Genomic DNA, 27,287 nt, shown 5'->3' with positions numbered 1-27,287 from the left:
TGTTTTTTATGTTTGATTGATTTACTAAAAGAAGAATATCAGTGTGCCGGATCGCTTAAATTCTTCCCCGGGGACGACAATAACTACAACTTCTTATGAAGCTGCATGTTCTGATAATATTTCCTTCCTGGAAGGAAATTTAGATTTGAGGTAGAAATGCTAAGAACTTTCAACTGAATTCTGCCCTCTTTTCGATATATATATATATATATATATATATATATATATATATATATATATATTTATTTATTTATTTATTTATTTATTTATTTATTTTGCACAACTATTTCATCATCTTGCTGGTTAGTAGCAATTTTTTTTTTTAATGAGCGGATTACCACGTGGAGTAGTTTGTATCATTTACTAGAACTGTAAACTAATTGGGGAAGTGTTAATTGTCTGAATTACCGGACATTTGATCATAGTAGTGCGAGTTGAATGATAGTTGCGATTAACACCACCCTTTGTTGCATAGGGTAGCCTATATTAAATATTAATCACCTGGGCGGAAATGAATCACCCTCTGTCGGTCGCTTTGTCAAATGAATGCCATTCCACGCTGCTGTTCAGTGTATTCCTGTATGCAATTCCCCCAAACCTTCTCCAGTTTACAGTAGGCTCCACGCAAATATGAAAGCTAGATGGTTTCTCCGTGTGCAGTTTTGCCTAGAGGAGTTGAGGAGTGTTTCACAGCGAACTTCTCCCATAACCACAGTGTAATCGAGCACTAAGAAGATCCTTCCAGGTAGACCGTGTGTGTGTGTGTGTGTGTGTGTGTGTGTGTTAGCCTATACAGAAATACTCCCGTTATACTACGGCGTGATGTCAGGGCGAGGCGGGGGGTGGTGGGGGGAGTTAGCCTTGATAGCGGCTCGTCAGGGAAAGGTAAGTCAATATTACATGTTCTCGCATTCTCGCTGACAAAAGCAAATGAAGCCGTGTTGTTGCCAGCAAATAAGTCATAGAAACCCCTATCTGGGAGACTAGCAGGTTCTATAAAGCCTAAATATGTCGAAATAGCGACGTCGGCCTTGCACTACAGGCGAGATAATCCTTGTAAATGAAATTGTTTTTGTGAAGCAGCAGCGGACATATTGCCAACGCTCCGCCTGCCTCTCAACAGAAGTTATTTAGCTAAATAAGGTTGAGGAAACGCTGGCATTTTTCATATGATTGGGCTACGATCAGAAATCTTCCTTATAAGGTATGAGTCATTTTCATATTTTTGTTACTTTGCTCATTATAAAGAATTTGCTGCTATTTAAATTTGAATGCCGATCTGCTGGGAACCCCATTTAAGTCATTTAAGCATTTTCTTAAAATTGGCCGGAAATGTATTGATATTCCGAGCGTTTCAAAAATCAGGGCATCATTGTTTATATTGTGGACGCCTGGTCTGTAATATCTTAAAGAAGTACAGTAGTTCACTGCATTTGGCAGCCCTTTAATGTCGGTTTTCCACAGTGGTTATAATTATATTTCTTAAATAATTATGTATTATCCAAAAGACTGGCCTGTGAAACTGGCCTACAAGTATTAAAATAACGGTCCAATATGTCAAATTGCACCAGACTTGCCTCAGCCGTGGAAACATTCAAACCGCAAACATGGCGAGTTTGTTTATTTGGATACGTCGATTCTGTTTCCAGATATTTTGGGTTTTTTCAAATCGAGGTAATCGCGTGTTATTTGTAGGAAAGATTGAAATGCGACTGCGTTTCGCCGCTGAATCTCTGACATTGTCAAAGGAGAAGCAAGTTATGTCCTGTAACTGAATGAATTTACCATTTGCACAATCGTGCCGCAGTGGTTTTACATGGTAGCTGCACTTCTACGAGCGTAGAAAAGTGACAGAGATACAGGAACTATGGCGCCGGAGCGTTGTTGTTTAAAATGCTTGTTCAGGCTCTGAGGTTGTGTGCGCCGCAATAACTCGGTAGACGGAGTAGTTGCCAGTTCACACACCGCACCCAGTGTTTGTGTGTTGTTTGGTCAGGTCTATGTATTCATCAGTTTATTACAAAAGAATATGCTACATTCTATAATGCCATCAGTCGTTTGTTGTGTCCTGTATTCGATATGACACCCTTTGATTTCATCACCAATAAGTAACAAGGCAAGAGACGCGTGAACAAGTTAAAACTGTGATCTGATGCTAATTTAGGCCACGACGTGCACACTGCCCGAAATGAGTTCCATGAAGGTCTTTTATCCATTAATGTTGCAAAACCGGCCTTCAAGCCCGTGGGTAGGAAAACGAAGGGGGTCGGCCATCTGATTTTCTGCATCAGAAAACACGGAGACGCACTCTTTAAATGTCAACCACTCCCAGCGTGATGCACTCAGCTCAGTCATTAAAACGAACTGAAGTGGGTACCATCAAATTGGCACACGGCCGTCACAATTTCTCTAAGTCTCATGCACCCATTCGAGCGTAAATAATAAAGCATTAAAGCTCAGGCAGGCAAATGCAGAGTTCGCAGTTGCTCGAAGTTGAATTGTGAGCGTATTAACGTGTCTGCGTCCTACATTGGGCCTATCGCTACCTACGCCGCATACTGCTATCTCTACTGATATTATGAATTTTACGGAATTTACAGAATCTCAGACATTACTTTTTCAATTGTTTAGTTTAAATTGTTGTTAAGGATGGTATACATTTTAAATTAAATAACATAAACTATATAAAGAGATGGGCGAGGAGGGCCAGTGGAAATATGATTTGAAATCATTTTGATGAGATCCCATCGGCGCATGAAGCTAGAAAGGGTGATAGTTTGTGTTCTGGCCTTTGATTATGGGTACTTATATAAACACATAATAACAAAACCCTCCTCATGTTGTCTACCAGAGTGTAAATATTTGAATTTATTTTGTGACTGTTTCATTTTCACATACATACTATTCTTCTTTTTTTTTTTTTTTTTTTTTCAAATATAGCTTTGTAAATCCATTTTTGAGTCCTGGAACATCACACTGTGTGACATGAATTGTGGACTGTGTGACATCACTCCTCAGTCACTAACTGTGTGACATCATTGCTCAGTCACTGACTGTAATTTATTGACTGTGTGACATCACTCCTCCTAGGCTAATTTCTTATTTTGGAATGTGCAGTAAGAGGAGCAAGGAGTGCATGTCTGAAAGGCTGCTGGGTTGTAATGTAGGACAGGGTGTGTCAGGGCTTGTGTCGTTGTGTCGTGTTCTGGGGAAGATTGTGGGGGTGCAATAAGGTTTGGCAAGGTGTGGTAGGCTGTGGGGGATAATACGTGCTTTCTTTTACAGAGAATGAATTCCGAGGCAAGTTGCTGAATCAGAGGTGGACGAGAGGAGAACGGAACAGCACCTGCCAAACTACGAAGAGGAAACCAGCCAGAGTCAGTGTATGTGTGTGTGTGTGTGTGTGTTTGGCTGTTTGATGTTAATGTGTGTGTGGATTTGTGTGTAGGCATTTTGCAGCTCCTCTTGTATATTTCTCCTGCTTTTAAACCTATTTTAAGGTAAATTATTCTCACAATTTGGAATGCCAGTTGAATTCATCAACCAGTCTCATTGCCATAACATTCTCTGTCAGTTTTGGAGAGTGGAGACGAGTATGTGCTCTCCTCAAAAAGTGTGTTGCTATTGGCTACCATTCATTTTCACTCCAGTCAAACTTGTCCAGTCATTGCAGTACACTCAATGTTCAGCTTGTTATGGCGTATAGCAGGCACTAAACTAACCAGAGGGGGTGCTGTTGTGCAATGAGACCCAGACTTTCTGGGAACTCCCTTCCTCCCTGGGTAAGGGTGTGGCCAATTACATGCTTCCCTGCAGGGCTGCCAGTCACTGCTGGCACCTGCACAACCCAGACTCCAGTCCTGGACCATCAGGTGTATCCACTCACTGGAACCGCAACCTATTAGGATGTACCGCCCAGAAACCTTGTGTTCGAAATGTACTTATTTATGTTGGAGTGTATTTTTGGTTTAGAGTGCACAATGACATTAGGTTTGACAGGGACATTGTTCATCCACTTTTTCTCCTGATCAGCACAAAATTCCCTCTCCTCTTCTTTCTGTTCTCTATGTCTCTTTTCTCTGCACTGGTACTTAGTGATGCTCTATTGTTGTGCTCAGTAGATGGGCTTTGGGGTTGGGGTGTAGACAGAGGAATGAATGGGATGGCTTTCTTTGTATTAAGCCCTTATTTTGCCCTGGGTTTTAGGTTTTTAGAGAGGCCTGCAAATTGCCTGTCGGAGAACAGACAGTCCCGCCTGGCTCTGGGCTCCAGAGAAGTTTGGCGTGTCCCACAGGGCATTCACCGAGGGGAACAGCTTTATTGATCTCATCCCTCTGCCTGTACTGGCTGTGCTGTTTTTAGACAGTTTTAATAGCACTTCTCAGAACACTGTTACTCATTCCAGCCTTCAGAGAAGCACAGACACAGACTGACTTTCAGTTTTACAGTAAAGCGCATCATAAACCATGGCTGAGTTTAAAAAGGCATTGGGCTGTGTGTGCGTATGTGTGTGTGTGTGTGTGTGTGTGTGTGTGTGTGTGTGTGCGTGTGTGTGCGTGTGTGTGCGTGTGTGTGTGCGTGTGTGTGTGTGTGTGTGTGTGTGTGTGTGTGTGTGTGTGTGTGTGTGCGTGTGTGCGTATGTGTATCCTCTCTTTTGTGGCGTATACGTGCATGCTCCTGATGACAGTGCGGTAATTCCGTGTGTATTGTGGTATGTGTGGGTGTTTCAGAGAACAGTGTGGTGATTCTCTCTCTCTCTCTCTCTCTCTCCCTCTCCCTCCCTCTCCCGGTGTGTAGATGAGTCAGGACGCTGATGAGAAGCGAACGCGGACGCGCTCCAGGGGAGGCAGAGGTGAGTGGACTGTCTTTCCCCCTCACTGCACATCAGCGCTCATTCGCATTCTGCCCGTTTTCTGTAAGGGACCTAAACAGCATTAGTCTTCTGAACATCTGCAACTGCCCTCAAACCTCAAAACATACAAATGCACAAACCTTCTTTCGCAATTATGATGATGCTTTTGAGGATGTTGTTGGTCAGACGCAATTGAAATCAGGATGCTGCTAATAGCATTTAGCACTGACAGTATCAGTGGTTTACTGAATCTACATTATACACATTATCTTGATGTGAGAGCTATTGCATCCATTTTAAAATTCTCTCTCTCTCTCTCTCTCTCTCTCTCTTTCTCTATCTTTCGCTTTCTCTCACGCCTGCAGAAACTGTGGGACAAGAATTATGGTGAGACAAGGAATCTTTTGCGTCTATATTGCGCCTGTCTGACTATGATTGGTTATTTTATTGTACATATAAACACAATATATAGAAGGCTGGTGTAATCCTGGGTCTGTCTGTGTGTATTTGTGTGCGCGTGCGTGTCTGTGTGTTTGTGTGTTTGCGTGTTTCCGTGCGTGTCATCCCCAGCTGCCCCACCCCTGGATGCACTGGTGCAGGACACAACACTGGGAGATACCACAGACATCGGAGGTATGGTAGCACCACCCACCCTACGTAGTAATGGCCTTGTTCACAACCGCAGGGACACCCGTACTCAAACCAAACCCCCTGTCATCTGCCTGATTAGGTGTGTTGGCCCTGTATTCATTTCTTATTGTTAATATCTTTTAATCTGAAAATGAAGCCGTGGGTATCCACACATTTATCAGGCCTTCATCAACACCAAGTCAATACCAGTCCATCTTACAGGGATCACATGCCCTACACGTCCAACTGTACTTTCCCTGGATTACAGTTTTTCTAGAACCCCGCTGTGCAATGAATAAATGGGCTATTTCTCACATGTCCTCACAATCCTCCCGGTTCACATCACTCTGCTCCTCCAATCAGCGTGCAGAACTGCCCACTGGCCAAGAAGAGGAAGCAAGAGGAGGCAGAGTCACAACAGGACCACCCCACCCCCAAGAGGAAGCCCCACCCCCTGACTCTCGCCCTGGATGAGGGCTATAGCGTGGACAGCGCCGGTAGTGACGAGGAGGGCAAGGAGGATTCCCCCCTCAAGCAGGAGGCGGGGTCAGAGGAGGAGGAGCACAAAGAGAAGGACGAAGAGGCTGTAGCAAAAGAGGAGGGAGGTGGAGGAAGACTGCCCGCAACTGAGGTCACAGAAGGTAATGCTACTTAGCATCAACATCAACAGCACTGGTAAAGAAATTCATGTGAGCTGAAACTTAAACTGTATTCATTTGTATAGCAGCTCAAAGTGCTTCACAGTAGGTAAATTGTAAAAGCATATATGAATGACATAAGCATAATGAGACATACAAAAATGCCAATATAGTATATTTATATATATATATATGAAAAAAAAGAAGCAACATGGGTGCTCCAAAGGGGGTATATGAAAAACAGTAGCAAGATAATAACATCGATAAGGAAATATGAAATACATAATAAGATAATAGGTCATATAAAAATGATGAGATACTAATCAGATCATAAAGCAGAAATAAAATTAAGTAAAAAATGTTCAATAAAAATAAGAAATAAAAAGATTTACTATAAACAATTTCAACTATTTTTATTCTGAGTGAGTAGAAGTTTGTTGATAGATTTCTTTGGAATGCCAGTATAGTGTGTTACAGTAATCCACGAGACTAGTTAAGAAAGTATGTAAGTAAACTTTTCTGCACCTTGCTGTGTGATAAATAGTCATACTTTGGAAATATCTCCTGAGGTGGAAGAAGGAACTTTTAGTCATGCTCTTAGCTGAGTAAATAATGCTTCCCAGAGATGTCACGTAAGATCGTAGCCGGTCACACAGTGGGAGAAAAAGGCCTAGTTGACCCATCCCAGAGATCAGAGCAGCAGGAGGGTGAAGGCTGACCAGACAACCCTAAACCCGCACGGTCGCGGGCGGCGAACTCAGGGCCCCGCAGGCCTGCGAGGGCGGGACAGGCCCTGCCTGCGCACTGCGGAGTTGGGGGTTGCGCTCTCTAGGTCAGCAGGGGTCCCGACTCAGCCAGGCAGACTGGTAGGCCGTGCTTCCTGCCCTGTCGCTCCAGTATGTCTCATAGCATAGTCCAGCCATCCAGAGGAGGGGGCCGTGAACGGGGTTCTGGTGGAATTTCGCCTGTCAAGGGCTAACTGCACCGGGGTCTCTGTGGGAGTATAATAGTGGGGCGGCAATGATGAGTCTGGGACCTTCGTTTGGTGCAATACTATTTACTATGTTATATGACTTGAGTCCCAGTTTGTACATGACTCTTATACAAGACCCAGTTAACAATGTAGTCTTCTTCCTCTCATTACAGAACAGAGCTTGCTGGTGGAATCCTCAAGTGCTGAAAAGTGTGAAGATGTTGAACCATCACCGGTAGCCACACCCTTGACCACAGCCACATCCTCAACCACGTCCATAATCACACCTTCTATTACACATGAAGTTACACCTACAGTTGTGCCTGAAGCCACGCCCACTGCTAGGACCCATGTTTCCATCTGCCATGAGGTGGTGGCCAGCTCCCTGCTCCATCTCAGCCAGGTGATAGAGGTCACGCCCCTCCAGCAGCAGGTTGCCATAGACACAGAAAGGCCAACGGAAATGGCCAAGGAAGAAGAGGAGGAAGTGGAGGATAAAATAAACGATGAAGACAGTGAGGGTGGAGAGGAGACACAAGGGCATATCCAAACAGTGGAGTCACCAGAGTCACCAGAAGTGGGCAGTGCAGAAGTGCACACACAGGAGGAGGGGGAGGTGGTGAAAGAGCAAGAAGAGGAAGAGGAGGAGGAGAAGAAGGAGGAGGAGGCAAGGCCATGTTCCAGCCAGAGAGACAATCCAGACCACCAGTACTTCAGCGGGGTCTACCCGGAGCTCTGCCCCCAGGGAGCAGGGAAACCTGAGGGGACAGAGGAGCATGAGGAAGATGAAGATTATGACGAAGAGGAAGACGAAGGAGTCCACGCCCCCACCAGTGTTCCAGCTCAGGGATCAGAATCAGCAGCTCAGGACCAGGAGAACTGCCTAGGAAAAGAGGAGGAGGTGGATGATGAGGAAGAAGAGGATGAGGAAGAGGCAGCCTTCACATGTCAGAAAGCCACCCTCCTCACCTTCACCAGGCCGCACACAGAAGAGGCAGAGAGAGGCGATGAGGAGGAGGAGGAGGACGAGGATGAGGAGGAGGGGGAGGATCAGGTGGACCAGGAGGATGAGGCAGAATCGTATGACGCCGCGCGTGGGAACCTTGGCCTTCTGGAGCAGGCCATAGCCCTCAAGGCGGAGCAGGTGCAGGGCCACGCCCCCGAACAGCTCAGGACCTTCACCCTGGAGGAGCAGCCCGGCAGGCTGGGAGACAGCATGCGCACCAAGGCCTACTGCAGCAAAGGTAAGGAGCCTGGTCTGGAGGACTGCTTGGGAGCTCAGAGCCAATCGCACAGAGATGACTGGGGAGAATAAAGCATTTCAAATAAAGACATGAAAGAAATACTGCTAGTCTTTTAGTGACATTGCTAGAGCATACCAGTGTTTTTTTTAGGGCAGTTACTGATCACACGTGGTTCAGAGAGAAAGAAACAATGAGAGAGGTCATGTTGTGAGACTGTCTTGGTCATGCTCTGGTCCTATAGGCTGGCTGTGAGCCCAGACTTCCTCCCACTGTGGGGCAAGGAGAGGTCTTCCTGCCTCATTTCCTGTCCTGTTGTAATTAGAAGGACCGCAGGTCTTGTTAACAGTCAATTAGCAGGGTGTTGGAGCACCACATTCTCTGGGCTTCTCCAGGGAGCAGGCCTCGTCTCACATCGCTAAGCTGTGAATGGATGACTGTGCAGTTCATTTGCCATTCACAGATCAGACCAACATTGCAGAGAAATTATTGTTTGTCATGTAACCTGTTTAATATTTACATTAAAAATATACATTGCAATAGGTTTATTAGAGTTCATTTGAATTGAGTGCATTTCAAAATGTATTATTTGTGTATTAAATTTACTTTACTCATTATTAAATGTAATCTTTTACTTAAAATATTTTTATTTATTAAAATGTCCGTATGTCCATTTGCGCATTTGAAGTAAGACACGTTTTAACATATAAACACACATTATTATTATTCAGAAAGCTCCAGAGCAGACAAAAAAGAAATAAAATGTCCCACCCCTGGATGTGATGGGACGGGTCATGTGACCGGCCTCTACCCTCACCACCGCAGCCTATCTGGCTGCCCACACAAGGACCGGGTCCCACCTGAGAGTGAGTACTGCCCCGCCCACAATCTCATTAAAGAACACTGCCCCGCCCACAATCTCATTAAAGAACACTGCCCCACCCACAATCTAATTAAAGAACACTGCCCCACCCACAATCTCACTAAAGAATACTGCCCCACCCACTCTTACCTGAAAGCACCACCCCATCCACAAAACTGACACTCACTGCCTTGGGTAGTCTCTGTGATGAGAAACAGCGAGTGAAATGTTTTCCCTCCCTCTGCCTAATGCACAGTCCTGGCCATGCACGAGAATGTACTGAAGTGCCCAACACCTGGCTGCACTGGACAGGGCCATGTCAACAGCAACCGAAACACCCACAGGAGGTATGCTCAAATCAACCACCATGCAACTGCAGAACAACCACAACATGACCACAACACGCACAGGAGGTATGCTCAAATCAGCCGCAACGCAAGTGTAGAACAACCACAACATGACCTCAACACTCACAGCGAGGTGTAGACAAATCAGCCAAACCACATCTTCAGCAACCACAGGAAGTAGGCCAACCTAAGTTACAGTCACAGTCAGCACCCTCTCCTACATGCACAGGTTCATATCTATGCAATCATGTGCATAGACTATATCTACACCATGCTCCTAGTTAGCAAAACCCTAATTATAGTTAGAAAAGCACATATGAACACACCTTACTCAGCTTCTCTTTCATTCACAAAACACCATCCATCAACCAATCAGCCGGATGAATCAGTTAATCATTGAAAATGGTTTGATTGGTGCTCGTTAGCCGTAGTCCTCTAGCTAATAAATGAGCCCAGAAAGGGTGACAGAATGATGGCGTCATTTCCTCCTCGGATTGCAGACTCAGAAATCCTGCTTGTCCTTTTTGTGCCACAGTCTGTCAGGATGTCCCATCGCTGCCGCAGAGAAGCAGTCCAGATCCCATGAGAAGCAGCCACAGCCAGCAGCTCAACCAATGAGTGAGCCCACAGCAGGAAGCCCCCACTCCGACAGAGTCCTGAGGTAAGAGTACCCCTTTATTACCATGCACTCTTACTGTTCCCTGATAGCTCCAAACCTGTCAGTGCTCCCCATCTGTTTGCATTCTGTCTGACACCCCAGACTCCCATCAGAATGTATCCCAGACACACCTGCCCTCTCTCTCAGCCATTATAACATTGCTAAATCCTTTTCTTTCTCCTAAATTTCCATCCTCCCCTCCCTCCCTTCCACTCCTGTGCAGGCCCATGTGCTTTGTGAAGCAGCTGGAGATCCCCCAGTACAGCAGCCTTAGACCGGGCGTGGTCCCGGCTACGCCCCGCGCCCACCTGGCCAGGGAGCTGGATAAATACTCCCAGGTGTCGTTTGACTATGGCAACTTTGACGTCCAGGTGTTTGGGAAGCGCATGCTGGCGCCCAAGCTGCAGCCCGGCGACGCCTCACTTAGACCCTTTAAACGTGAGACTGCACCTCACACACGTCCTCTACTCTCTTACACCTCACACACGTCCCGTCCTCAACTCTCTTACACCTCACACACGTCCTCTACTCTCTTACACCTCACACATGTCCTCTACTCTCCTACACCTCACACACATCCTCTACTCTCTTACACCTCACACACATCCTCTACTCTCTTACACCTCACACACATCCTCTACTCTCTTAAACCTCACACACATCCTCTACTCTCTTACACCTCACACACGTCCTCTACTCTCTTACACCTCACACACCTCCTCTACTCTCTTACACCTCACACACGTCCTCTACTCTCTTAAACCTCACACACGTCCTCTACTCTCTTACACCTCACACACTCTGCTCTAGTGTGCTCTTGTGTACTTTGCATGCATTTGTATTTGTGTGTCCTAGAGTCACACTGCACCCACATTAGTCCATGAGTTTCATGTGAATCAAAGTAATGTGCACTCCAAAGACCTAGGATATTTATATCACCATAGTAACAGCAGCAGTGAGATAACTGTTTCTCTGTCCGGCAGCCAAACCATATCCCAAAGCCTCGTCCCCCAAGCACGGCATTCCGGGGGGTTACGTACAGAACGCCACTTCCTCTTCCTGCTCCTCCTCCTCCAGCGGGTACGACTACTCCCAGGATGCTGAGGCAGCACACATGGCTGCTACTGCCATCCTCAACCTGTCCACCCGCTGCTGGGAGAGGCCTGAGAGCCTGAACATCAAGCAGCAGGATGCCGCCAGCAAGGTGAGCCCAGCAGGGCAGCTCTTCCATGGCCTGCTCCCCTACTACTAGTCGCAGGCTTCCCCTTCAGAGTTAGGCCTCAGCGGAGCAGCACATCCCTACCAGAATTAACACCATAACCACAGCTCTATACTGTCCATACATGATACAAGGACATGTAGTATAATGGGTAAGGGAACTGGGTTTGCAACTGAAGAGCTGCTGGTTCAATTCCCAGCTGGGTGCTGTCATTGCCTCCTTGAGCAAGGTGCTTTACACTAAAATATCCAGCTGTATAAGTTGATTGTATTCCAAAGAATGAAATCTGTGCAAGTTGTGACAAGCGTGTCTGATAAATTCAGAAATGTAAAATTTATGTTTATGCTGCCCATTATGACAACCATAACACTGCACTGTTCATGCATGATAACCACAAGACTACACTATCTATATATGGCAATCACAACACTTCACTGTTAATATGTTCTTTAAAAATGACTATACCGTCAATATACACTATTTACAACACTGTACTGTCAGTACATGCTAACCAGAACACTAAACTACCCATATATGTTTGTTACAATAAGTGAATCGACAATGATGTCATAAATGAACACTCTGTACCGCCACACCCCCAGGACACAGATATCGAGGTGGATGAGAATGGAACTCTGGACCTGAGCATGAAGAAGCTGGTCAAACAGGAGAGCTGCAGCCCAGCACAGCGCTCCTCAGATCACTCATCCTCCTCTTCATCACTGGCCCCTGGCGGCAGTGCCAGGAGCAGCGGTGTGACCTCACCCCCCTCTGGCCACGCACACTGCCCTGAGGAGTGGGAGGGGCCTCTGGACTACACCAAACCCAACCGCCAGAGGGAGGAGCTACCGGACGAGGTGAGGACCTCCCTTTTTAAAATGTATTTATGAGTATTGTTATTATTTGTGCATGCTCACAAAAAGCATTGGACAATGGAAAACAAGAAGAGGAGTTAAAAGGAGGATTTAACTCCCCCTGTTCAAACAGGCGGACCAGGTGGAGCAGTTGGAGCAGACATATTCATCCTCTGATAACGAGGAATACGATGGGCCAAATGACAGCCTAGGGGACAGGAAGTACCCCGGTGAAGTCACATCCTCTCCCTTCAAGATGAAATTCCAGCCAAAGGATTGCAAAAAAGAAGTTCTGCTGTGAGTATGCTCTCTGTGCAACCTGATCAGGGACTAAATCATTGGCAATTTAGACTTGAAAATTATAGTGGGGTACACATTCTTTTTTCATTTTAGACATATGCTGGTGCTCTAATCCAGAGTGACTCAAAGTGCCATGAAAACATATTTTCCCCTTCCTGTTTTCCTCTATTATTGCTTATTTGTCACAATGAATGGTTTCAGATCTTTATACAAAATGTAACATTAGACAAAGGGGAACACAAAACACATTTTGAATTCATGAAAAAAGTTATCAAACACCCATATCACCCATGTGAAAAAGTAATTGATTTTGAAAAGTGGATTTTTCCATTAAATCCCTATTTGTTCTCTTTTTGATTAATCTAAGGTTTTTGATTAATGTATCTTGCACTACACCACCATCTGCTGGTGGGGCCCAGTCCTACAGGCCCCTAATGTAAAATCGCCACTGGGCTAAATACACTGCTGAGTGTTCTACATTCTGTTGAGATGTTTCTGGAAAATAATACTTTAAAAAAAATCTATTGTTGGTTTGTATAGATAACTACTCTTCGGCATTTTTAAGCCATCTCTCTCCCTTTCTCTCTAGGTGTCCCACTCCAGGCTGTGATGGGAGTGGTCACATCACCGGAAATTACGCCTCCCATCGCAGGTGTGTTGCAGTTAGACACCCCCTGGTGGTCACAATGTGCTTTACACCTTGGTTTTAACCATGGCACTGCACAGTTGTCACACACAGGCCTTTAAACACACTGACAGTAATTATGAAGCTTACCATAAATAATTAGGCCATTTTATTTGTGCAGAACTATTGTGCTTTTTCTTCAAAAAGTTATATGGACTTCCTTACCTTAATTGGGATTTCTCGTGATGCAGATCAGCTCCTAAAAATGTATTCTTATTTCTGTTCTATTTCTAGCTTTTTCTTCTTTTGCACTAATAAAGAATTATCTCGCTCTGTCTGTCTACTCTGCCCTCTCCTTCTCTGCTTTTGCTCCTCTCTCTTGCTCTTTCTCTCCCTCATTCCCTCCCTCTCTCCCACTCGTTCTTTCTCCTCCAGTCTTTCTGGGTGTCCACTTGCCGATAAAAGCCTGCGGTCCCTCATGGCAGCCCACTCTCCTGAGCTCAAGTATGTGTGTTTCACTGTGCTATTCTCCCCCCTCATCTGCACTGTTACAGTGATCTTTAACACTGTTACTGCTGTCTGTAGTACTGTTACAGTGATCTTTAACGCTGTTACTGCTGTCTGTAGCACTGTTACAGTGATCTTTGACACTGTTACTGCTGTCTGTAGCACTGTTACAGTGATCTTTAACGCTGTTACTCCTGTCTGTAACACTGTTACAGTGATCTTCAACGCTGTTACTCCTGTCTGTAACACTGTTACAGTGATCTTTAGCACTGTTACTGCTGTCTGCAACACTGTTACAATGATCTTTAACTCTGTTACTCCTGTCTGTAGTACTGTTACAGTGATCTTTAACGCTGTTACTCCTGTCTTTAGTACTGTTACAGTGATCTTTAGTACTGTTACAGTGATCTTTAGCACTGTTACTGCTGTCTGTATCACTGTTACAATGACCTTTAACTGTTTCTGCTGTCTGTAGCACTGTTATAGTGATCTTTAACGCTGTTACTCCTGTCTGTAACACTGTTACAGTGATCTTTAACACTGTTACTCCTGTCTGTAACACTGTTACAGTGATCTTCAACACTGTTACTCCTGTCTGTAACACTGTTACAGTAATCTTTAACACTGTTACTGCTGTCTGTAACACTGGTACAGTGATCTATAACACCGTTACTGCTGTCTGTAGCAGTGTTAGAATGACCTTTAACCGTTTCTGCTGTCTGTAACACTGTTACAGCGATCTTTGACACTGTTATTACCGTCTGTAGCACTGTTACAGTGATCTTTAACTATTACTTCTGTCTATAGCACTATTACAGTGATCTTTAACACTGTTACTCCTGTCTGTAACACTGTTATAGCGATCTTTACACTGTTACTGCTGTCTGTAGCACTGTTACAGTGATCTTTAGCACTGTTACTGCTGTCTGTATCACTGTTACAATGACCTTTAACTGTTTCTGCTGTCTGTAGCACTGTTATAGTGATCTTTAACACTGTTACTCCTGTCTGTAGCACTGTTACAGTAATCTTTAACACTGTTACTGCTGTCTGTAGCATTGTTACAATGATCTTTAACACTGTTACTGCTGTCTGTAACACTGGTACAGTGATCTATAACACTGTTACTGCTGTCTGTAGCAGTGTTACAATGATCTTTAACACTGTTACTCCTGTCTGTATCACTGTTTCAATGACCTTTAACCGTTTCTGCTGTCTGTAACACTGTTACAGCGATCTTTGACACTGTTATTACCGTCTGTAGCACTGTTACAGTGATCTTCAACACTGTTATTCCTGTCTGTAACACAGTTACAGTGATCTTTAACTGTTACTGCTGTCTGTAGCACTGTTACAATGATCTTTAACACTGTTACTGCTGTCTGTAACACTGTTACAGCGATCTTTGATACGGTTACTGCTGCCTGTAGCACTGTTACAGTGATCTTCAACACTGTTATTCCTGTCTGTAACACAGTTACAGTGATCTTTAACTGTTACTGCTGTCTGTAGCACTGTTACAATGATCTTTAACACTGTTACTGCTGTCTGTAACACTGTTACAGCGATCTTTGATACGGTTACTGCTGCCTGTAGCACTGTTACAGTGATCTTCAACACTGTTATTCCTGTCTGTAACACAGTTACAGTGATCTTTAACTGTTACTGCTGTCTGTAGCACTGTTACAATGATCTTTAACACTGTTACTGCTGTCTGTAACACTGTTACAGCAATCTTTGACACGGTTACTGCTGCCTGTAGCACTGTTACAGTGATCTTTAACACTGTTACTCCTGTCTGTAACACTGTTACAGTGATCTATAACACTGTTACTCTTGTCTGTCGCACTGGTACAACAAAGCTTTAACACTGTTACTCCCATCTGTAGCACTGTTACAACAATCTTTTACACTGTTACTGCTGTAAAAAAGATCACTATTTTTTACAGACTTCAGTTGTGCACATGAGCAGTTGCACCAACAAGTTTTAATGAAGTGGATGCTAATTAACAAGTAATTATAATAGCATTGGGTGTTAATTATTTTAATTTGATGTGTCCTCAGGTGCCCCACCCCAGGGTGTGATGGTTCAGGGCACATCACAGGAAACTATGTCTCTCATCGCAGGTACACTAGGCCTGGCTTCTCCCTTCTCCTCAACTGTGCTCAGTGCTTCACATGTTGTTAGTGTGTCACTCACATGTCTGTTAATCTACTGTTTTTATTTTATTCTTGTAACATTTGTTTTGGTTTGATTGGTAATGCCTTTTTCTCATGTCGCTGTTTGCTTCATAATAGCACAAAAATTCCTGTATGTGAAGTAATGTAATTTAGTGGAATGTCATTTCATTGCTCCCTGCTTTTGAGATAAGTTTCTGAGGCTCTTCCCTCTTCATCCAGGGGTTAAACAGCAGCACATACACCAAAGTTACATTCAAACTACAGCTGAAATTGGCCCCAATCCGAATTTTTAATTTTTAATTTTTTTAACAGTGTGAACAGCAAAATCGGAAATGTTCAGTCCACACATGCATTTAGTAGACTGGTGTACACCAGCTGGGCATGCTATGCCCTCAGTCACAGGCAGGACTGGTACAGATGTGGTGCACTGGTAAAGTGATCTGTATATTCCAAAAAAACTAAGCAAAAAATCTGAATGTAGCCTCAAGACCAGCCAGATGATGACATTTCCTGATATATTAAGAGCACTTTGCTTTTATCTTTCAGTCTCTCTGGATGCCCACGTGCCAAGAAAGGAGGGATGAAATTGACACCCACCAAGGAGGACAAAGAAGACTCAGAACTCATAAGGTTTGTACCACAGCTAAAAGCACATTTCATCTTTTTTGAGGATAAATGTTCACTTTTAACCCTGGAAGTGCATTCTAGTGTGAATGTGTAGTACAGTGAGACAGTAATGTTGTGGAATAGTGTAAGAGTGTGATATTGTGAAGCAGTGTGATATAGTCGGATAGTGGGACAGTGTGGTACAGGAGTATAGAACATAAGCTGTGCACATTATACTTAAAGTGAAATTTCACTTGAGAGTAGCTCCATCAGCTATGTAATTGCAATAATTATAATGATTACAGTGTGGGATAGTTGCACTATAAAATATTCACTCATAGAACCGCCATATAATGTCCATCCCTAACCTTCAACCACTCAATCCCAAACACCCCGTCCCCCCAGATGTCCGGTGCCAGGGTGCGACAGCCAGGGCCACATCAGCGGGAAGTACGCCACGCACCGCAGTGCGTACGGCTGCCCGCTGGCTGCCCGCAGGCAGAAGGAGGGCGCTCTGAACGGCTCGCCCTTCTCCTGGAAGTCCTTCAAGGCCGAGGGCCCCACCTGCCCCACGCCGGGCTGCGACGGCTCCGGCCACGCCAACGGCAGCTTCCTCACACACCGCAGGTACCGCCTCTCTAAGGGCCCTGCAGGGGGCCCTTACAGAACTGTGAAGGTCTAAGAGGGACGACAGGCCCAACAGTCTATGAGAGAATAGACATCTATAGGTTTCTATATTTGAAATGAATCCTTCCTTTAGGCAATGAACAACATGGTGTGGGTGTGTGTTACTGCTTCTAGGTGAGGTAATGTGTTCAGAATAGGGTTGCACATCTCCAGGGAGTGGTCATTTGATAAGGAAACCACATACTTGGTTGCTAAGGTCCAACATGGCTGCTGGTTGAAAGGAAACCACAACAACTGTGACTGAAGTGCACCCTTCGCTTTACTGATAAATTACAGCATGTACATTTTCATTCATTTACTTTAAGGAGAAAGATCCACTGAGATTGGTATTACTTTTTCAAAGGGGTCAAGTCCAAGGCAGCAGCATACATCATGTTAAGGACACCTAATTCACCATTTGGCCTGTTCTGGGCTTGGCAAGCATGGCCTGGAGATAAGACACTCAGCAGGGGGCGGCGTAGTAAACCCTAATCTGGCATTCGTCATTCTCATAAACTTGCATGCACTCTGCTGGAGATTCTGGGTCATACCAGAATAAAGCGGAAGCCAGAGTGTCATTGGCTGGCTTTGTAACTTTGTTTAATTATTACCTGACTTTGAATACTTTTTGTTTAATCTGGTTCTAAATTGTAGATTTTGATAATGGTTGATCCAACAGGTTGCTCTGCCTATCAATGAATTTTGTGATTTAATTGATAACTGATATCTTTGATTAACAAATTAATCAAATAAATGTATATTATATGTTGGATTAGTGAGGTGATTTAATTGTTGATGCACTTATGTTTGGTATTCAGAGTGCTGAATATTAAGAGAGTGTTAGATGTTAAAACTGCTGGATTCAGAAATTAAGCATATTTTACTTAATCCTCACTTCCCCGACAATCAATACACATCAATTAAAGTACACAAGGTAATATTAAAAATGGCAGTACAGCGAAACAGTGATATTAAAACAAATGACATCATGGGTAGTGCTGTAATGAGGGGTGTAGAGACACTCGGTCCCATTTCAGGATCGGGGAATGTTATCGTTTGTCAGTCCCAGTGCTTTCAGCGTGTCATTGGTACCTTTCTCTCTGTCTGACCTGTGACCCGCCCCCCTGTGTGTCTGCAGTCTGTCTGGCTGTCCCAGAGCATCACTCTCTAAAAAGAAGGCCAGGGTTCCCGGGGAGGAATACCTCAGCACAAAGTTCAGGGCCAGTGATGGTAAGACTCTGCCCCACACAAGTGCCCCAAAATATGAACCTGTGTAACTGTCTTTATGGGTGGTTCTGTAAACCACCCATATGGCGGTCAGTCGGTTATTGGTTAGTTCGTTGTTTCATTGTTTGGTTGCTAACCTGTTCCTGGTGATGATCCTCTCCTTTGTTACAGTCCTGGACAACGATGAGGACATCAGGCAACTGAACAAAGAAATCAGTGAACTGAATGAGTCCAACACTGAGATAGAGGCAGACATGGCCAATCTACACACTCAGGTGCGTCACAAATGCAAACTGTACTCTCACGCATCACACACACACACTAACTAGACACAGTTCTACAGCCACAAATTATATGTCCAGGTGTGTCACACTCAAACTATACACAGGTCTACAGACACAAACTGCACGTTCAGGTGTGTCACAGTCACCAAATTGATGCTAAGGCTGTGTTCCATTATGCATACTTGAACTCTAGTTAGGATGCACAGCAAGTATGGTTGCAATATTCTTTGTCATAAGTGCCTTCCGAACAGCAATACTTATGTAATTCCCAGACATGTGCTTCAGTACTTCACAGGACTCAAGATTTTGAGTGTGCATCGATGCATACTTGTGTTTTCTTCATTCCCAGAGGTGTTGGTGCTGAACATAACATGGATTTTTTTTTACATTTGTAACCCTTTCTGAAGTGAACTTATTGATAGCAAGTTAGTGATCATAATTTTTTTAAATTATATATTCATGATATATATCAAATATTTATATTAAATCATTCCTTCAGTGACAGTGCCTATAACTGCAACAAAATAGCCAAAAATTAGCAAGCCATTATAGCTAACTAGTTTATAGCATTAGCAATTGATATTGATGTGGGTGAAATGTGTCTACTATAATTAGACAAATTAGAAGAAACTAAACTAAACAACTAACCTTACTGGTTAGTGGTAACCTTAATTGCTGGAATGCAATTAAGAACTTATTTATATTGTTAATATTAACAACCAATCAAGAAGTATGCTACTTCTGCTAGTTCTTTTGTGATGACTTTAGCGATGAGGTCACGTGTTCCAGATCGTATTTTGGACAATTAAGGATACTTGTGCCTTCCCATAATAAAGTATGTTCAGGGGTGTCCAAAAAGGGCCAATGCAGATGCTGGTTTTTCTTTTAGTCCAACATTAAGCCATGATGTACATGTACAAGTTGTGTAATTATTAAGTGACGCAGTTGTGTGTGAGTGCTGTATGTGTAGTGTAAAACGGCTGTGTGATGGTTTTGGCCTACCCCAGATCTCCTCCATGGAGAGGAACCTGAAGAGTATGGAGGAGGAGAACAAGCAGATGGAGGAGCAGAATGAGGCTTTGTTCCTTGAGCTATCTGGCCTGAGCCAGGCCCTTATCCGCAGCCTGGCCAACATCCGCCTGCCACACATGGTGCGTCCCGCCACACCCCCATAGTCTACAGGGGGTTAACCCACACAAAACCCACCCACACGACACATACCCACATTACACTATATCCACAAACGGCATATATACCCATACTACACCAAAACCCACCCACACACAACATCTACCCACATTACATTGTATCCACAAACACAACATATACCCACACCACACCAAACCCACCCACACAACACCTACCCACATTACACTATATCCACAAACACCACATATACCCACACTACACCAAAACAGCACCCGGCCACATAAAACCGCCTTTTTTCCCACACCTCACCTACTCCTAACAAATCCACCCAAATCACACCCACCCCAACACATCAACACACATTATACCCCACACCACATCCTCCCTCATCCACCCTCACTACATCCAGCTTAGAACATAGACCACACATAATGTCAGTGGTGCTTATTACCCTTAATGCATTTTTTAAAACTTTTCTTTAAAAAATGTATCAATAACCATAATATTTAACCTCACCACTATTTTATATTAAATGTTCCCATGTACTGCTCCTTTCCTGTTCACCCACCTTATTTTATTGCTTTTTCCCTTGTGAAATGTATGTGAAATCAGATCTTTGAATGTGTCACCATTTTCACTGTTGCAGGAGCCAATCACAGAGCAGAATTTTGACACCTATGTGGACACCCTGACGGACATGTATTCCAACAAAGAGTGTTACCAGAACCCGGAGTGCAAGGCCCTGCTGGAGGTCATTAACCAAGCTGTGAGGGGCATTGAGGTTTGAAGAGAGAGCAGCAGGGAGACTAAAAAACAGATGAATAAATTCAGGGACTTCCCTCTCAGAGAGCAGGCTGCAAATGCCCCCCCTTCCCCCCAACCTTCCCCACCCCATCTGTACCAAAACTCTCACTCGCTGCTGCCTGTACGAGGAACAAAGGGGCCTGATTTGGGGTTTTGACTTCGTTTTTTTTTTTTTTTTTTGGGAGTATGCTTTATTTGTTGTTGTTTTCAGTTTTGAGGAAGTGTTTGGTTCACTCTTAGGAATTTTTCCCAAAATGAAGTTATCAGGATGACAAAGAGAGGCAGCATGAAGCAGGCTAGAGCCTCTCGGTGTGTGCAAATGTAGCCAACACGCTGGCGATCGGCTGAAATTATGTTCACACCTCTTCATTATGGGCCTGATTGACAGTAAGCTTGCAATGCACTGATGTTACACTTGCACCATGTTGTCGTTAGGTTACATGTTGATATTAGAGTCCTCAGGTTTTGTTAATGCAGTGTCTGTGTGCTGATGTCAGACACCTGGTGTGTACATTCCCTGTGTGCTGGCCTGAGATGCCTTGTGAGTCTTTGCTGAAATCAGACCTAAATTCGAGCTAAAGCACATGTGATTAAGTATGTGTACATTGCATGCATATTGGCTTGGTGGCTCTTCCATGTAGGCAACTCAGATCCAGCAGACAATCTTTTGTTCTCCGTCTTGAAAAGCCTTGATTTTCTTTGTTGGACTGATTTCTCCTGGCTACTTTCACATACAGAGTTCTGCCTTAGAACTAAAATATTTAACTTATTGTGTAAAGGTCTAATTCCACCTAAGCATTTGATCACTCTTAGTTTTAATAAATAGGTTGTAGTTAAATTATTGTTACATAATTTATTTATATTGAATGACAAAAAAATTGTACACTGTAAATTATTCATGATATTTATGTATTTGAACATTGCTTATTTATTTATGTTTATTTTATCTCGCCTATTTATTATCTGTATTAATTTGTCTTGCAAAAGGAACTGCTACTCTCAAATGTGCAACTGCAAAATGGTTTGTGTTTCAATGACAATAGGGAAAGGCTGACCCCCTATGTCTATGTTTGGGGGGAACAATCAGGAATTCAACAATTAATTATTTTATAGACGGTATTATTTATTTTAAAGAATGGGATTTTAAAAATCTTTTTTTATGTACAAATATTTTATAGCCGATTAGTTTTGATAATTTTTTAAAGGTTCTCATTTTGTTGATATTTGTGTTATCTGTATTTTCAGATTCCCACGGCACCACTTGAAAAAGATTCATATTATTTATTTAATATCTAAGAAATAATGGTGATATTGTGGACTACTTATTTTGTAATGTGTGTGTGTGTATGTGTGTGTGTGCACACTCACGCACTTGTGTGTGTGCGTGTGTTTGTGACGGCTGCGTACAAACCTATTGATACTTAAATAAATGAAACTCATGATTCAAAAACAAAGCAACAGAATGTTTGATTTGATCGTGCCATTAAATGCCAAAATCCCTTCTTCCAGAGGTAAACCAGTAAACCACACACACATACCAGCAGAGACATTCCGTGGCCCATGAGGGTGATTTCAAAATTCTACCACGAGGCACTCTCCTCTCCTTTCATTGCTGTCCCACCACCACCAAAAGCTTAAAAAGTGAACGCAGAACCTAATTTATGAAAAACTGAAAGCTTTGTGTTTGAATTCACAACTAGAATTTTGAAAAGCTGTGTTTCAAAAAACAAACAACAGCTTTTGGGAAAAGAAGTGACATAAAACCTTTCAAAAACAAGCTTTACGAAATGTAATACACTTCTAGGAGTAAAAACATATACAATGTGGTACAAATGTAATTTAGGAATTAAATTAAAGAATGGCCCATCAAAACATTTTAACCAGGGCTTGACATTAACTTTTTGCCTCACCAGCCACTGTGGCTAGTGGTTTCCTGAAGTTAGTAGTATTTAGTAGTAGTATTTTAAAAAAATTAAATTTAAATCTTACTAGCAACATTTTTTTTTTAAATTCTCATCACATGAAAAAATGTAAATTTAAATCTTACTAGCAACATTTTTTTTCAATTCTCATGGGCGCTTGGGGCCCCTCTGCTCGTCGGGGCCCGTTTCATTTGAAACTTGAAACTGCCACAGCATGCCCCTGCATACCAGTACATCACGCACACACTCAACAATTCATTTTGAACCCATCTTTGATTTAAAAATATGAAAAATGTATTGAATGGCTGACATTTTAGCACTGTGCAACTTTCTCAGTGTCTCAACTGAAACATATTTATGCGTGTAACACATGCCCTGTGATGATTTGTCTTTTCGTATTGATTTCTCAGATTTTATCTACAAAAACCTAACATACAGTTACGGTTGAAATTGAGTGGTCTGGCTGTTAAAAAAGAAATCCCCGGATAGGTTGTCTATTTTATTTTATTTTATTTTTTTAATCAGCGCCTAAACCGACCCCAGGGAAACAGATATTGTCTAAAGTCTCTGCTGACACCTACTGGAAAGACAATGTTTGACAAGTTACAGATTTAAACGTAGGGTGTGGGTAATTTCCAGTCTTCCGAGTAGAATGTTCTAGTAGAATGACTTGTGTGTTCGGTGACTTCTGTCAAATAAATAAAACAAACCGCACAATGAACACTGCGCACTATAAAACAGACAACGTCCGCATGACTGGCATGCTTTAATACTCCGTCTTAAAAGGGAAAAGTTACAGGTTCTGTCCAAGTTCACCCGTCCGTTTTATGCGCCCTCAACAGTTTCACGATGGCAACAGGTACACATAAGCGTGCCGGCATGTGCCCTTTTAAATAGACTCATTCATTCATTGATTTAGATTATTTTTTCCTCGTTCTAAGATTCTTTGTTGGATAGTATAACAGTAGGCCTACTGATTATAGAAGCCTGTGCAGTACATATCTTATTATAGCGTACAATGTTACTGGTTGTTACGTTAGATTTAAAGGGAATTTTAAGGAAATTTGCATTTAATTTTTCCTGGTGATTATGGAGGTATAAGTTAGGCAATTAAATACAGTTTCGCATCGAACATATCGCCACAAAATCCCCCGCTTCCACGAACTGCTTGATTATACTTTTCTTCTACAGTGGGTTACTTTTTCAGTCTTGTTTAATTTACTGGACAAACATTGTAATGTAATGTAGCATTGGACAATCAATCATTTATGAAAGAGCGCGCACCGTGAGGAATGGGAATATCTACCCCGAATCGAGCGTATATCTGGGCATATATCGTGACGACTGTTCGACTGGTTTACGAAGCATCATTACACAATTCCATTGTTCTATAGTGTGATTGATATATTGCAAAAATAGACTGGTAACTATTGGACCATTAATTGTTCACAGATTTATTAAGGTTTTAAAAATTAAATCGTTGTTATAACTACACGTAGAACTGAGCAAAAGTATCAACATTGGAACTAATCTGCATACATTTTGAGAGTATTTATGTTTATATAGTGTTCATCTTTACCATCTCTGGTTGTAGCATTTACAGTTTATAGCCTCGGTCCAGACAGGATTTTTTAAATGGCACTATGTTAACACCAACGACATCAGTTTTCAACAAATGTATTAAACTCTCTTCCAGTCGTCCTAGTCAGGAATTGCATGCTAAAATCAGAAAGACATGCTAAAAGACAAAGATCAGACAGAAATGTTTTTTCCACTTCAAAGGCAAGAGAAAAAAATAAAAATGCATGCTGTGCCATTGATGTCTAAACCCACAGGGGCTGAAAAGCCCATTGAAGCAGCTCTCATTATTAAAATAAGAATTAAAGCATTTATGAAGTCACTGATGTAACATGTAAGCAATCTTCAAAATTTGGGCAAAGCCCCTGTTCCTCAGAAATACTGGGAAAATGTGAACAGCACTGACTACAGCCCTGGTTCCAAAATGAAGGTCCCTTGTATAATTGGTGAAGGGAGTCACTAGTCCACACTGTCACTCAACAATCAGGCTGTGCTGATGCATTATTCTGCACATTCAACAATGCAAATTGAAAACTCTTGTTTCCACAGATGCTGACTGAGTTAAAGGTCAGAAACATCATTGGCCAACACAGAGATGATTGCACAGCAAATTCACCAGGGGCCAATAGTGTCAGCCAGCTCCAGACAGGATGGTATATTAGCCTGAATCAGCATGGCACACAGAAAAAGAGCTTTAGATGCATATTTTGAAGTAGGAGCTTTCACAAGGCATCTGCCAATAAACAGCTGGCTTTCCATTCAGACAATACATTGGGAGCCATGCAACTTCCAGGATGCAACTCATTACAAAAGTAATTCATTTTCAATGATATTTTGAACTTCAGGTTGTTTTTTTGAATACTTTGATGATAGCACACTGTATATTCATGTGGCACCATTTTGCTCCATTCCCAGTGGTAAACCACTTCAGTGTTAAGAGAAATTATTGCAGTTCTCAGTGGGAGACTACTCAGATATCAATTTCATACATACGACACCACAGATGGCATATTCTTGAACTTTGTAAGAAACTTTGCTGGCACATGCAGAGGCCACTGACCTGAAGCTGTACAAGTCTTGATTTTTGATGAGCTTGGCTCAGAGCAATCTTTAACCAGGCGATGAGCCTAAGTAGTTCTGAAGTTGTGCGAGCGACAAAAACAGGGGATCATCCCATCTCAACTCCCGTAAGCGAAGGAAGACACCAGGGCTGCACAGGACTAGGGATCCTCTGGCCTGGCACCAGGTCGCGACTGGAATATGCAGCACATGCAGGATTATATCACCCTGGTGGAGGATGGGTACCTTCTGCAGGGGGTGCACTACAGCCTGGGACATTCAGAGGGCTGGGAATGGGAACTCTCAAACACAGTGTGTGCTAAGAGCTAGGAAAGCAGACCTCACCCGAGTTACTGCTCAGTCTCCTCAACTGCAGCACCCCGCTTTCCCCAGGTCCGGAGGGAGCAAAGCTGGACGAACAGGAGATACGGATGGACTAAGCCCATGAACAGTATCCCCAGGGGAACCTCTTTGGTTACAGCTGCCATGAGGCTAAAAAGGTGACAAACTGGGGGTCGGGTCTCTATGGCCAGTCTGTCCCAATTCTGCCCCTGGGCCAAGGTTTGGTTTGGAGTCAGACGATCTTTCTTTGAGTCCAGGAGTACGGCTAAAAAGCACTCCTTGGGATAGATTAAAGTTGGTCTTAATGTTCCATTGGTGTTTGAGATACTCCAAGACCCTAGTGCCATGCAGGCCAGGCAAGATACTTTCCCAGAGGGACACAGATATCACCCAGACTTCTAGGTAATTTAAGCTGCTTTTCCACCGCATGGTACCGGCTCAACTCGACTCAACTACTCGCTTTTGGTACCAGGTACTTCGTTTTCCACTCCAGACAGTATCCCCCGTCAATGTAGCTGGTCATCCTAGCAACGCCGCATGAAAAGCGCTGCTCTGAGCAATCAGTGGTCTGCAGTGTTTTCACATCACCTTTTGGTATCGCTCCAACTCGCTTGGAACCTCGAAGGAGGTACTGGTATTATCCACAACTTTTGCCCGATGGAAAACCAAAAAAGTAGAGTCGAGTCGAACCGGTACCATGCGGTGGAAAAGCGACTTTAGAAATATCACACCCTGAAGACAGTGGGCCCAAGAACACCCACATGTATATTGTGAATCTGTGAGAGGCGAGAGACAGCTGGAAGAGTAGAAGGCAATTGCCCAAACACCTCACTCTGAAATACAAAGCAGAGAAAGTCTTGGTGTCCTTTTCAAAAGGTGAAATCTTTCAAGTTCAGTGAAGTCAGTACTCTTTGTTGCCAACTTCACCCTGGGAATGCTTTACATTTTGAACCTCAGAGAACGGATAGCCAAACAGCCCCCTGAGGGACATAAGCTGGCATCTCTTTTGGGGACATAGTGGGAATAAAACCTGGTATGCTGGCCAATCGTACCCAGAACCCACACTGTACCCTTTGAAAGGAGGGGAGCAATTTCCTTCCATTACATTTCCAGACGAGTAGAGTTACCGGGCCCCCTGAGTGGGGGCTGCTGCAAAACTGAAGCTAATCCAGTGTCTCCAGACTGTGGACCAAGCTCCGAGGTCCTTCAGGGGCACAAGGACGGACGCTCTTTATGGGAGCTCTTTTCCTTTCTGCCTGTAAGATGACATCACAATGGTTTTATCCACATTGTCCCTGACCAGGACACAGCAATGAGCCCTATTCTAATATACTAGTAGATGCCATTTCATAGAGGTCACGTCATACAAATGAAGATAAACTCTTGCTGTCATTCCATTCCGGGCACTACTCTCTCCAGCCGATGACTCAGATTCCCAATGCGCACTCTTCTCAAAATGGCGGGAAAGAAATAAGAGGGAATAGTAGCAGATGCTGTTTGGTGGACTTGGCAACGCTATACTTCTGGAACCACCTGCAACACAGGCAAGGGAGTCCACAGCCCTTTATTTCCCTGTCCCCACTGAACAAACACTGAAAGAGGTGGCCAAGACACTTCATGGCCTTTTTATGAATAAGCTGCCCTATTGGTCACTGCATGGCAATTACACATGCGCAGTGTCACATTCCTATTGCCAAACCAACAATTACCAAAAATACTGTGATAACCTGTTCTATCAGATCCTGCTACCTTCAAATGGATTA

The 27,287-nt window shown here is 43.4% G+C and overlaps 1 protein-coding gene across 4 annotated transcripts; it reads left to right on the top strand.

The window, feature by feature from the left end:
- Positions 1 to 564: 564 nt before the first annotated feature.
- On the top strand, positions 565 to 22,077 carry LOC118210520 (myelin transcription factor 1-like). Of its 4 annotated transcripts, none has more exons than XM_035386752.1 (23): positions 565 to 745; positions 3,286 to 3,377; positions 4,798 to 4,852; positions 5,218 to 5,239; positions 5,423 to 5,485; positions 5,846 to 6,123; positions 7,267 to 8,337; positions 9,066 to 9,200; positions 9,453 to 9,609; positions 10,079 to 10,204; positions 10,425 to 10,639; positions 11,185 to 11,405; positions 12,023 to 12,277; positions 12,408 to 12,571; positions 13,164 to 13,226; positions 13,635 to 13,703; positions 15,771 to 15,833; positions 16,434 to 16,517; positions 16,899 to 17,120; positions 18,298 to 18,389; positions 18,558 to 18,661; positions 19,678 to 19,821; positions 20,466 to 22,077. In XM_035386752.1, the coding sequence occupies exons 3-23, from the start codon at positions 4,798 to 4,800 to the stop codon at positions 20,604 to 20,606; spliced, it is 3,744 nt and encodes a 1,247-aa protein (XP_035242643.1). In that variant the 5' UTR covers positions 565 to 745; positions 3,286 to 3,377; the 3' UTR covers positions 20,607 to 22,077. The 4 variants fall into 4 exon arrangements, with proteins under 4 accessions (XP_035242643.1, XP_035242644.1, XP_035242641.1 ...); XM_035386753.1 differs by lacking the exon at positions 565 to 745 and adding an exon at positions 785 to 885 and having other exon boundaries at positions 9,453 to 9,543; XM_035386750.1 differs by lacking the exon at positions 565 to 745 and adding an exon at positions 785 to 885.
- Positions 22,078 to 27,287: the final 5,210 nt, after the last annotated feature.

This window comes from Anguilla anguilla, chromosome 13 (genome assembly GCF_013347855.1).
Source record: "Anguilla anguilla isolate fAngAng1 chromosome 13, fAngAng1.pri, whole genome shotgun sequence".
Classification (NCBI taxonomy): Eukaryota; Metazoa; Chordata; class Actinopteri; order Anguilliformes; family Anguillidae; genus Anguilla; species Anguilla anguilla.
Note: the sequence above shows the minus strand (reverse complement) of the source record. Positions and strands in the feature narration are given on the sequence as shown.

Bases quoted from the DNA above. Each gene is read 5' to 3' on its own strand.
- LOC118210520 (XM_035386752.1), top strand. From the start codon at position 4,798: ATGAGTCAGGACGCTGATGAGAAGCGAACGCGGACGCGCTCCAGGGGA. The intron at 5,240-5,422 runs GTGAGACAAGGA...TGTCATCCCCAG, and splicing joins ACTGTGGGACAAGAATTATG to CTGCCCCACCCCTGGATGCA. The intron at 10,205-10,424 runs GTAAGAGTACCC...ACTCCTGTGCAG, and splicing joins CACTCCGACAGAGTCCTGAG to GCCCATGTGCTTTGTGAAGC.